The following is a 12,201-nucleotide window of genomic DNA, read 5'->3' as shown; positions in this document are numbered from 1 at the left end:
TTTGAAAGTGCATAACTACGATGGCAGTAACCCCTAAAACCATGAAAGCACAGAGTGTTTGAATTTCAGCAGCAGACATTTCATTATGTTAACCTTTCCACATAACACTTTTAATCACAAAAAAACACATGGTTTCCTCATTCGACAGTCACTGTTTCCTTCCCTTTTCCCTTTTACACTACATTTCCCCAAAACACTTTCAGAACTCATTTGAACACATCACTTCAAGTATTGCAAGAGTGTTGAAAGTGGCCATTGATGTTCAAAGAGCTGGAACAAGCTCTGTTGCTGTGGTTAGGGTTGGGAATTCAATTTGAATTCTGTTTGAATTTAACCCATATTTTACTTAAATCCTAATCAGGATTTTGTTTGTCTTTTTTTTATCCTATTCTATCAATCCCAGTTTGAGAATTTTCAGGGGCCATTAAAGTATTTTGACATAAAATAGTCTACACCGATCTGTACATTAAAATACATGCAGATATATGTTCAATCGAATCAGTTCTTCTCTTGAAGTCTGTTACTGAAACACGTCAGTCCGAGTTAAAGGAGTGTTTTCTGTAAAGCCTGTTCTTCTGTTTCTCCTTTCCTTGGCCCTCGCCTCTTACACCTTCCCCGCCCAGTCTCTGCTCTCTTTTGGCGACCCTGAGCTTTTTTATGCTATGACATCAAACCACAATGCATTGCACTGTTTGTAGTTTACCTAGAGTCTCCATGGCAATAAAGACCGGCTCGGCCCCTTATTTAAATTGAACCGGAAATCAACGTCATTTTGGGCCAATCTCCGCGCTCTGGAGTGACATAATGGAATTTTTAGGGCTAGAAAGCGAGCGAGGTCTGGCGCTGCGCATAGCAGTCGTGCCATCGGGAAAAGACAATCTCACCCGCGCGTAGGAGAGACTCATTAGAGACCTTAAGGCAGTACAGCTGAAGTGGTCGTCTGTCTTACCGAAGAGGGGAAGGAATCAGGATCATACAGAAATAAGGAACAGCTGATTTCCTCATGTTTGGATGTTACGTCTCGATTGTCTTCAATGCGTAACGCTCAGCACTCCCTCATGTGAGGGTGTAGAATGGAAACAACCCTCTACCCAGGCACCGTGCTGAACACTCCGAGGGTCTCCCGCATATACCAGAGCACGATGATGAAGAAGGAGATTAATCTGAACCTGGACGACCAGAACCCCGAGCTCAAATCGAACCCGCTCCGAGACACAGACGGACTTCTAAACTCACCGGACTTGGGACTCTTGAAACTAACCACCCCGGACCTGGAGCGCCTTATCATCCAGTCCAACGGTCTGGTCACCTCCGCCAGCACCAACCCGACCACCCAGTTCCTGTATCCGAAGTCGGCAAGTGACGAGCAGGAATTCGCCGAGGGTTTCGTGAAGGCGTTGGAGGATCTTCACAAGCAGAACCAGCTGAGCGAGGCCGGGTGCGTCTCCGTGGACAGACTGGAGCTCCTCGGATCATCCAACGCGGTCGGGTCCTCGGGGCTCCAGACATCAGACCTCCCCGTGTACACGACTTTGAACGGGTATGCTGCTAGCCCGCTTGGAGGCACCACCATAAACTACGCCACGGACACCATTCCCTTCCCGCCGCCACCGTCTCATCTGGCCGGGGCGCAGCAACAGGCGGCGGCGGCTGCGCTGTCACGACTTCAGGCTGCGAGCGCGATGAAGGACGAGCCGCAGACCGTGCCCGACATGCAGAGCTTCGGGGACAGCCCCCCTCTGTCTCCCATCGACATGGACAACCAGGAACGCATCAAGGCGGAGAGGAAAAAGCTGCGGAATAGGATAGCCGCCTCCAAATGTCGCAAAAGAAAACTGGAGCGGATTTCTCGGCTGGAGGACAAGGTCAAGAGCCTTAAAACGCAGAACACCGAGCTGGCGTCCACAGCCAGCGTCCTCAGGGAGCAAGTGGCCCAGCTGAAGCAGAAGGTGATGAACCATGTCAGCAGTGGGTGCCAGCTTTTACCAAACCAAGTCCAAGCTTACTAAGACGCCAGTAATGGATGTGTTTACAGCTTTTAATATGCTCTGAGGATGAGGCCTGTGCTTTCAGGAACATTTGTAACCTTTAATCCTTGCCAGAGACTTGATATGAGGCCATTGTAAATGTACCATGGAGATTAAGCCTGTAACTGAGGAAGAAAAACAGATAACTCCTCTGTATAGATGAACTGGCCTAAGTGAGAGCAAAGTGTACTGGAAATTTAGCAGCAGCAGGTATATGTGCTGCAGCCTCTTCTGATCATTCATGAAAATGTGGCAGTGGTGTGCAGCAAACAGACTCATTTTGTTGCTCTTATTTGTTTTGGTAAGCCATGTAGCAAACAGCTATCCATTGGACATTTCGTAAAGGATAGCGGTTATCAGTGTGAGTTTAAGCTGGACAATCTCAACCAAGAGTGCAACCAAACCCCAGGGTGTCACTAAGTGCTGTCATCCACCATGTAATATAATGCCTTACTTGTTTACAAGCACTTAGCGATGACAAATATATTTTATTTACTGAAACATTTCTTATTTGACATATGGTCTTACTTGTTCTTGTTTTCCTAAATTGAACACTGCATGTCTCTTCGCTCTTATGTACAGTAACGGTGTATTTGTTTTATGTTGGCTACGGTGTAGTTGCCACTTCCATGAATGTTTGTGTAGGTGCTGACACCCTATGTATCCACGAGTAATGGACTTTAAAGTCTCTACCTGACTTTTATTAAATAACTCACTACATTACTAAACCTCACGTGTATCTTACTTCTTGCTTTATTATATAAGAAGGAACTTTAGCAGGAATAACTGCAGTCATACCTTTACATGTATCTTCTCTTTAGGAGACATTAGAGGTTCTGAACCAAACCATAGATGGTCAAACAACTGTAAAGGGAAGAAAACAAGACATATTGAGGTATTATGCCCTCTGCTGGGCACAAGACTCAGAACATTTCTCAAAGATCACATGAGCACTTCTTGTAAATCACTGGGCTTTAGTGAGAAATATTAAACCAAAACCAAAATTCAGCTTTCCAAATTTGGTCATTTATTCCTTCTTTTAGCAAATCTGGCATTACACAAGTACAGCACAATTCAATTCACACAACTAAACACCTGATGGGGAGGTAAATTCCTATTTACAAGGATTGTTTCTGACAGGGAAAGGATGGGGAAGAGGAGGAGGGTTGAACAGGATGCATGTTTCTAAGTCACAGGAAAGTTTACAGCTGTAGCAAAACACAATAAATTAACAAAAATTCAAACAACAAATCAAAAATGAACCAATGCATTAAGAATCACTATTTTTAGAGTGTTCAGAATTTTCAGTGTACTTACTAAACATTTTTTTCCCCTCCATGAAGCGTCTGAGCAGAGTAGGAAATCTCTACCAGACAGGTTTTCTAGTGCAATGCAAGCAAACGTCGAGAAGAACAAGCGCTTTTTTTGGCTCTAAATTTATCGTCAGTATATCTTTGGAAAGACAAATTAATGATACAGCCTTTCAACAAACTGTACATTCACACACACAGTGTCAGAACTTGCATTAAAAACCAGCAGAGTTGTACGTTGCTGATTTTTGGGTGTGGAGAAGAATCTGCTATTGCTCTGTGAGAACAGTCCTACCAAGTCTTAAAAGCGACACAGCTGATATCAAAAGACAAACAAAGTTCTCGCCAAAGCCGGGTTGACATGATAAGAGATTCGTACACTGGAATGTTCAACTTTCCTCTTAAGGAAGAATCTTAAGCTTTATATTTACTGTAAACACAAACACATTTGTATTTTAAAAGCTGAGACGGTTTAAGCAATTGAACACTATAGAACAGCTCTTCAAAAAGCAGAGTACTGATTGTAATGCATCATCTAGGAAGAACATTTTCTCAAAAATAAATAAAGTTATAAGTGATACAAAATAAATACAATTCTATTTTTGAATAACTTAGGAGATGAAAGTATTGTTGCATGCATCAGCTGATCTGTGAATGCAAGACAGGAGGTTTGGTACTGTACACACAAGCAGACAAATCTTTAGCATCAGATAGAAATAAAGTCACAATTTGACATTTAACATGCTTACAAAAATTATGTCCCCCAAAAGATGTAAATATGCAAATATTTTCTACCATGACATAAGAGGCTATCTGTAGAGTGTGGGTCTGTGTATACATGTGCCTACACATGCCTATCTTGCGAGTGCATGTTTGACATTGTAAACAGTGAATGAGAGTTAATTCAATGAGAAGGGGCGACGGGCTTCATTTGTGAAACCTTCAGCTCCATCGGGTAAACCTCTGAGAGGTGAAACTGCCAGACCAATGGGTTTTCAATCCAGACAACAGCTCACACAAATAACCATCCAGTCAACCAGAATCATTTAAAAACATCAACATGCATTTCCCACCAAAGCACAGGCAGGAATCCCAACAATTTAAATCTTTATTATTGTATATGTATATATTATATATGCACCTTAAAATGCATATCTATCTTTAGACATTTATACACTCCTCTTCTTTTTATTTTGTCTTTAAAAAAGTTAACAAAACACATAAAAAAAACTAAAGTTGGAATTTAAAATTGAGCAACTTACATATGCTGTGCAGCTCTTTACACTTGACCAACTAAGTGACAGAATTTGCCTCTCGAATACACTAAATGAAGTAAAAAATTATTCAGATCTGGTAAAGGGCCAATTTGACTATCAAACTGATATGCATGATTTTCTTTTATTTATATTAAAAGGATTACAAAACTGAAATGACCCCTGTGACATCAAGCTTGGATCGCAAATATCTGAAGGTCAAACACACCCCTCAGTAATGACCGGTGATTCAACATCCTCAAAACAACACGCAACCATTTCAAAAACGTAAAAAAAACAAAACAGCACCTCTATGCACAGCAACAAACATGTAGTATATTTAGAATGGGACCTTTGAAAACAAATGGAAGTGATTTGTATCTATTAAGGGTTTGGAGCATTTCATTGTAAAAGGGAGGTTAGGAAAGGAGAATGAATTCAATATCCCTCTTTTACAGCAATTAATAATAAAACCTGCAGACATGTCAATGATAAATGATTGACTCTAAGTGTTAACTGGTCTTTATTACGATTATGATACAGTATAGTGTTGGTTTACCAAAAAAGATAACTTGGGATAGTTCCTCGGTTAAATTCATTACCTCTCTGACCATATTACTGCAATCAAGAAAACTTCAGTAATATCTCTGAAAACACCAAATCCCATACAGAGGCTGCAGTCCTCAAAGAAGGCAGCCCGGGTTCAAATCCGAACTGTGGCTCCTTAACCACATGTCATTCCCCACTTGCTCTCTCTCCCTGATTTCTGACTCCACTGTCCGGTCTCTCTAATAAAAGGCATAAAAAGCCCCCCAAAAATACATCTTTGAAAACACAAAATCTTTGGGGTGTAGATCTTTTGGTTCAGTGAGATGATGGAGAATCTAAGCAGCCAGGCTGTGTGTCACTGTATGGCAGTGCTTGGGTTGTGATATATTGATATATTTGATTGTAATTGTAAATGAGAAAGGAAAGGTGAGTACCAGACAGAAGAAAATGTAAACTTGTGTGTGGTTTTCTGGCAAACAGTGTGTGCATGAGTGTGTGTGTGTGGTCATGTTTAGCAAGCGCAATCCTGACTGGACCTCTGAGGCTGCTCGGTGAGCTGTGGCCCCTGCTTGGCTCCGGTGACGGTCGGGTCGTTGTTGTCCAGACTCTCAGTCATCCTCTCGCAGATTATGTCCACCAGCCGCTCGAAGGTCTGCTTCACATTAATGTTATCCTTAGCGCTCGTCTCAAAGTACTCGAAGCCTGCCAGGACAGATGACAGAGTCAGAGACAGACCTCGGGTACACTCATTGTTCTTAAGCGAAGCTTATCCAGCTAATCCACTTATACCATCATGTCAGGGCACATCGAGACTATAGAGAGACAGGGAGCTCAAACCTCATTCACTTTCACCTCTGTATCAGATGTGTGTACCTGGTAATGATCTATTTATAGGTCTTAAAACAGCTTAGTCTGTATTTTCAGATTACAATGAAACTTGCTTTGAAACAAACGGTCATTACATCTGATAATGACTACGCAGATCACTCCCCAAACAGGGTTTTTGTGTGACATAAGAGCAGAAAACAACACCTTATTGAATAAAGCAAGGATAGGACTTAGACTATTTACGTTTCTGAATGAGGCCTGAAGCACTGAAGCTCAGACCTCTGTTCAAACTAACACATGTTCCTATGTTAGACCTTAGCAAACCTCGACCAACAACTACTTCAGCCTGATTGGTTGTTACATCATTTTTAAACATAATGAAATTATCTATTGTTGCTCAGTGTGGCAAGTACAGAATAAAGGAGAAACTTTATACATTTCAATATACAACACACAGCCATTTTGTCAGGTAAAAACAAAGACTTCTGTGTAGGATCTTTCATGATTTCTTTTATTTATTTTTTACACCAACGCTGCTAATAATGTGCAGGTGGCTGCAAAATGGCGGTGATATATCTTTTTGCATAATCCTTTATGAATACATTTAAAGTAAAAACCACAAGAGTAGAAGCCTTCACTCTCTTTGTAACAGAAAAGGTAGGTTTACATATGTTTTGTCATTATGTTGTCTTTTCATTGAAGACATCATGTTAGGTGCGGTGTCAAACATGGTGAATACTTGCAGCAACCTGTCCACCTGTCCAGGAATGTTGCTTTAATTTATCTTAATTAGGAAACTTAAAAGCTTGAGCACAACTTTCAAAACTAAAAATCTTTTTTTAAGATTGAAGGGGTATGAAGATCAGTATATTTTGTACTATGTTTTAAATGTTTACTAAACATAACTGAGTTTTGTATGTACCATGTATGTCATTATTTCAATACTTAAGCTAATACTAGAGAGACAAAACACCAAAACAAGCAAAAATAGCAAACTAGACACTGGTGCACTCATTCCTTCAAAGTGTTAAGCAACTTATTGATGATTATATACTAAATTTTACTAAAGCTCTCAAGAAAATAAGATTATCCAAAATATTGAAGAACAAGAGACACATTAGATCTAGTTGATTTCAGACCTTTACACTTACCGAGTTGATCTGAGAGTTGCCGGCCTCTCTCTGCAGCCACCACTCGTTCATCCTCCATATCACACTTGTTCCCCACCAGGAGGACCTGGGCATTGTCCCATGAGTATGTCTTGATCTGAGTAGACCTGTCAGCAGATACAGTCAAGTATGTTCTGCTTACTTAAACTGATTAAATCTTGCTTTTGTATTTATTTACAGCTTCACAAGAGTGATATAATAAACCATTTACAATAATCAAAAACAAAGAGAACGTTAGCCTCAACCTCAACTACTTGATATAAACATCTATTTTGCCTACAGATTACTTTTTTACCCTATATTATTTCCAGTTGTGGTAGAAAACTGATTTTTTGCAACGCATTTGGACAATACAGAGCAACATCAGCTGATTGGTACACTGTTGTCAACAAACAACAGGAAGGGTGAATTAATATAGGTGAAAAGAAATGAGATTGTGGGCTGGTAAATTGCCACCTTCATACACAGGCGTGCATACTCAGATATCGCTCACCAGTCTTGAACAGCGTTGAAGGAGTCCTCGTTTGTGATGTCATACATGAGGATGAAACCCATGGCCCCCCTGTAGTAAGCTGTGGTGATGGTCCTGTAACGCTCCTGGCCAGCAGTGTCCTACACAAACACAAACACCAAGAGGAAACATTTAAAAAGTAAGATGGATAGATCCATCCATGGATAGTCTTTCCAAAGCTGTGGTCCCAAAAATCTTATGTCAATGAAGGATTTAATTGGCCCTGCACACGAGACGCAAGTGTTGCAATTCTTTTGTGTGTATGTGCAGATGATCGCTGCCCTGCACCTGCAAATAATTCACGACTGTGAACGTGCCTCTTGATGATTGCAGAGGTTTAACATTCAGACAAAGCCCTATGAGCATTAGGTATTCCTGTGGTGTCATGTGTAATAAGTGATTGGTCCCAGGGTCGGGCTTTATGGCTGATGTTAAGAACACTTCAAGGGTATTGCCATTACACTGCAGATGAAGTGATTGTGACGACTGGAGGGGCTAGTGGAACAGCTGCTAATCATTAAAGATACATAATAATAGAGACCACTTTAGTCACAGATGTGGATCAGCTGCATGGAAAACAGGCACTCATATTACATTTGTCTTGATTCTAATCAATCAGACCTACTTCTTGCAAGAAAGTGCTTTAGATCAAGAAGAATTAAATGATAGGCAGACAAACAACAAATTCTCTGTGGAGAAGCTTCAACTTTTTACGTTATTGCTTAAAAGGTGATTCAAACATTGAATTAGACAAGTTGTAGATTTATTTTCAGAGATTTCTCTGTTTACTGAGTGTCTCTGGCTTTTGTTTACAGCTGACATTAAAAGGCATTTGGAGAAGCCCTTTTGGACTATGGGATACTTAAATCGAGGTTCTCTGACATTTTACAGTTATCAGAATACAAGATAATTTAAAATAATCATTCCAAGCTGCCTTATAAAAAGGCATTATCATGGATGGCTTAAAGGCCTTTGCACACGTTTCTTTGTCCTAAATTGACGAGCGTTAAAAAAAAGCGTCATGTTTGCACACCGACTCTGAAACTTTAGTCCACAATTTTATTCGGAACTTGTTCTGAATTTACGTAAGCTAATTTATGTGCGGTCGTTTAATTTCTACAGAGCATGAGCGTCTATAAGTGTTCTCTCTCCTGATCAATGTCCCTGCTCTGCTCTTGTGTTCCTACCGACTGAGTTTTCATCTTTGACACACGCACACTGACTGACAATTATCCTTTATTGTTTGTCTCAGATGCAGTGCCAGGATTTGAATTTTGACTGACCATTAAGAAGTTTGAATTATGTGTTTTGTTAATTAATGTCATGTGAAAGAGGGGCAGATTATACACAAGATTACTCTTCTTTCTGCTCCTTTTCGTTCAGGATTTGAGATGTTACAGAAAAAGTTGAGATAGGCATCAATAAAGAACAATAGTTATAAAAAACAAATGTGTAAAAAAATAGAAAACATGCTCAAAAAGGAAAACTACGTTGGTTGTTTATTTAAACGACCTGTCTTGTTTTCTCTTTTGTATATTTCTGTTGCTCTTGAATAATGCTACTTATCTAATTGGAAAATAACTTGCTAACTATGCAATATTTCTTATCTGATTGCTCGATTAATTGCCAGAATAATCGATAGATTTCTCGATCTCGGGCTGTATGTGATGGTGTTCATGATGATCAGACGTCGGCAAGCTTGAATAGTTTTTTGATAAAAACCCTGACGACCTGAAACTTTGGTTTTCGCTAACCAGACAAGACTAAAGGGGACTAAATGGTTAGAGGTGGGCTGTCAGACATTCAAAACAAAGGGGACTTTTTAACAACTCAGTGAAGCGTTGGCTACTGTCAAGTAGTCCTGTGGTCATATCTGCATGTATGTTGTGTTCACTTCCTCACCCATATCTGCAGCTTTATCCTCTTGTCGTTCCTGTAGATGGTCTTGACCTTAAAGTCGATGCCTACTGTGCTGACAAAGGCTGGCGTGAAGGAGTCGTCTGCATAGCGGAAAAGGAAGGATGTCTTTCCTACGCTGCTGTTCCCAATGATGAGGATTTTAAACATGTAATCAAAGTTCTGGTCTGAAGACTCCTTCTGTCCGTATGTTGCATTTGCAGACGCCATCTAAGCAAGAATTGAGATCCAGTGTTAAACATTCACAAGGATTAATAAACCTTAACAAAACACAATAAAACATCACAAACTACTGTGTTGAAGTAAAGCATCTCTGACAGTTCCTGCAAAAATAGATGCTATACAGTATAAATTTAAAGTAAGCCAGGGCTGTAATATTTGATTCCATCAGATTGTGCAGGTACTGTACTCAAGAAACTGTCCATTCCCTTTTAGTACGCAATTCGTCAGCCAATGGATGAATCATTTCATGTTTTATGCAGATGAATTGCAAAAATCTATTGGGACAATTTATATTCTTGCCTCTGGCCTGAGTTACATAAACAAGTCATCATCACACATCGCACAGAGATCATATAAATGACCAATAATAATTTATTATTAATAATAATTTAATGCAAACATGCTATCATAGAGCTGAATGAATTTTCTGTTGATGGTGGATGGTGGGTTGGACAAAAGTAGCTGATCGAAGACAAAAAAACAAATGGCAGAAATGTATTTAGAGGCAAAGCATGCATCAAGACCTCCTTGGCAGTTGTCATTTGCCAGATTTCATTTTTACTGGCCTGCTTCCAAAAACTCACATATGGGAACTATTGAATCTCATCAAAACAAATTTATTGGTAACACCTGTGAAGGATAATTGTGCATAAAATGGTAGGTAGTTTATATTCAGGCCTCCAAAAGACAACAGAAAATCAGCTGAACTTATAGGTCATTGTTAAACAGCCTTAGATAAACAATGTAACACGTGATGAAGGCAAATAATGTCAGTATTGTCAGCTGTTTGAGGTTAGGTTACACACCATATGGTTCCCATGCAGTCTTATGGTTTATTAGGGAATAAAATACTTCATCCCATCCACCAAGAGGCTGTGTAAATACAATCAGCCAATACCTGCACACACACTCAGCCTGGAGTGATTCCACTAAATGTCAATAACAGGAGTGCACACCTCCAGATAACAGGGCGGAAGTACCAGAGCTTAGCAGGCTAAGCATCAGCTAAACTGACTATCCTTTCCCATCCAGGAGGGCAGGGAGCCTCCACTAGCCTGCCAATTATGAATGACCATATGGTAAGACAGGATATGCCTTGTAGTAAATTGGAGGTTTAAAAAAAAAAAAAAAAGGAAATAGTCGTCATCACCTGAAGTGCCCCCTGACTGTTTCTAACACCATGATCACGATTTAAAGGGCCTGAACAACAAGCTGTCCACAGCTTATCTGTCGTTAGCCTGCTAGTGGACAGGCTGCTTCACAGTCAGGAAAAAAAACATTAAAATCATGCACAAGACGTTTACATTTTAAAATATTGAATGCCACATAACATAAAGTTGAGGCTTTTGTTAAAATGATGGAAAAACACGAAGATTAAATATTACAAAGCTGGTGAAAATGCATTAAATTAGGCTAGCAGCGCTACCTTTAATGCTAACACAGAGTACCGTTACCAGTGGTTTAAAGTGGCATCGGAAGCTAGCTAAGCATCGCAGCCATGTCAAATGAAGGTTACTCTTACTTATTTACGGCTAATATTTCAGCCTTTTTCAATGATGTGACACATGGCAAACTAACCACAGACTATGTGTTGCCACTGCTAGAGTTACCGCGGTCCCACAAAGACAAATAAGCGTAAGGTTTACCATGAAATGTGTGTTTTCTCCTCAGCTTCTCAGCAGCAGCGTCGATGCCCAGCTTTGCACCTGCAGTAGCTCGTGCGCCTCTTGATTGACAGCTCCGGCATAAGCGGGTACGCGCGCACGCACGCACACACACACACACACACACACACACACACACACACACACACACACACACACACACACACACACACACACACACACACACACACACAGAGAGTGTAAGGATGATTGGCAGGACGACTGGCCAATCAGAGAAGAGGGTCCATTCATTCCCGAAAAGCTCCTCCTCCAATGTCCAGAGATGTTATTTCAGCATTACTGATGAAAAACTATGGAAGCCCGTTTCCGCCAGTAAAAATAAAATAAAAATGAAAATAATGAAGTCTCATAATTTCAACTTTTTATCTCATTATTTTGACTTATCTCATTATTCTGACTTTATAGCTCATAATTTCGACTTTTTATCTCATTATGACTTTATTATTTCCATTTTTACTTTTTTAACTGGCGGAAATGGGCTTCCACAAAAAAAAAAAAAAAAATTACTAATGGATAATAAATAAAAGATACAGGATAAAAATATAAACAGCTAAATGTGCCCCTAAATGTGTCGCTTTTTACATGATTATAACTGGCCTAATTCTGTTTTTTATTTTATTTTACCTTTATTTTACCAGGCAAGAATTGCTTGAAATCAAATGACCTCTTTTTTGAGCAAGGCCTGGCCAAAATGGCAGCAGCAAAAAAGAAATATAAGACAAACTTAAAA

General features: G+C 40.0%; 2 protein-coding genes across 2 annotated transcripts; one reads left to right on the top strand and one right to left on the bottom strand.

Moving 5' to 3' along the window:
• The first annotated feature begins 808 nt into the window (after positions 1-808).
• On the top strand, positions 809-2,760 carry LOC109991973 (transcription factor JunD-like). The gene has a single exon (XM_020644435.3). The coding sequence runs from the start codon at positions 1,074-1,076 to the stop codon at positions 2,007-2,009; it is 936 nt and encodes a 311-aa protein (XP_020500091.2). The 5' UTR covers positions 809-1,073; the 3' UTR covers positions 2,010-2,760.
• A 271-nt stretch (positions 2,761-3,031) lies between these two features.
• On the bottom strand, positions 3,032-11,592 carry LOC109991974 (ras-related protein Rab-3A). The gene is made up of 5 exons (XM_020644436.2): positions 11,433-11,592; positions 9,550-9,774; positions 7,630-7,748; positions 7,119-7,243; positions 3,032-5,841 (listed from the first exon to the last, which is right to left on the bottom strand). The coding sequence occupies exons 1-5, from the start codon at positions 11,433-11,435 to the stop codon at positions 5,651-5,653; spliced, it is 663 nt and encodes a 220-aa protein (XP_020500092.1). The 5' UTR covers positions 11,436-11,592; the 3' UTR covers positions 3,032-5,650.
• Between the last annotated feature and the right edge of the window lie 609 nt (positions 11,593-12,201).

This window comes from Labrus bergylta, chromosome 4, assembly GCF_963930695.1.
Source record: "Labrus bergylta chromosome 4, fLabBer1.1, whole genome shotgun sequence".
NCBI lineage: Eukaryota > Metazoa > Chordata > Actinopteri > Labriformes > Labridae > Labrus > Labrus bergylta.
This window is presented reverse-complemented; position numbering and strand designations above follow the sequence as displayed.

What these genes read in the sequence shown, in the direction of transcription:
- LOC109991973 (XM_020644435.3), top strand. Translation starts at nt 1,074, where the DNA reads ATGGAAACAACCCTCTACCCAGGCACCGTGCTGAACACTCCGAGGGTC.
- LOC109991974 (XM_020644436.2), bottom strand. An exon ending in GGATAAAGCTGCAGATATGG is followed by an intron (nt 7,749 to 9,549) that starts GTGAGGAAGTGA and finishes GTGTTTGTGTAG; the next exon opens with GACACTGCTGGCCAGGAGCG. An exon ending in TTCAACGCTGTTCAAGACTG is followed by an intron (nt 7,244 to 7,629) that starts GTGAGCGATATC and finishes ATCTGCTGACAG; the next exon opens with GTCTACTCAGATCAAGACAT.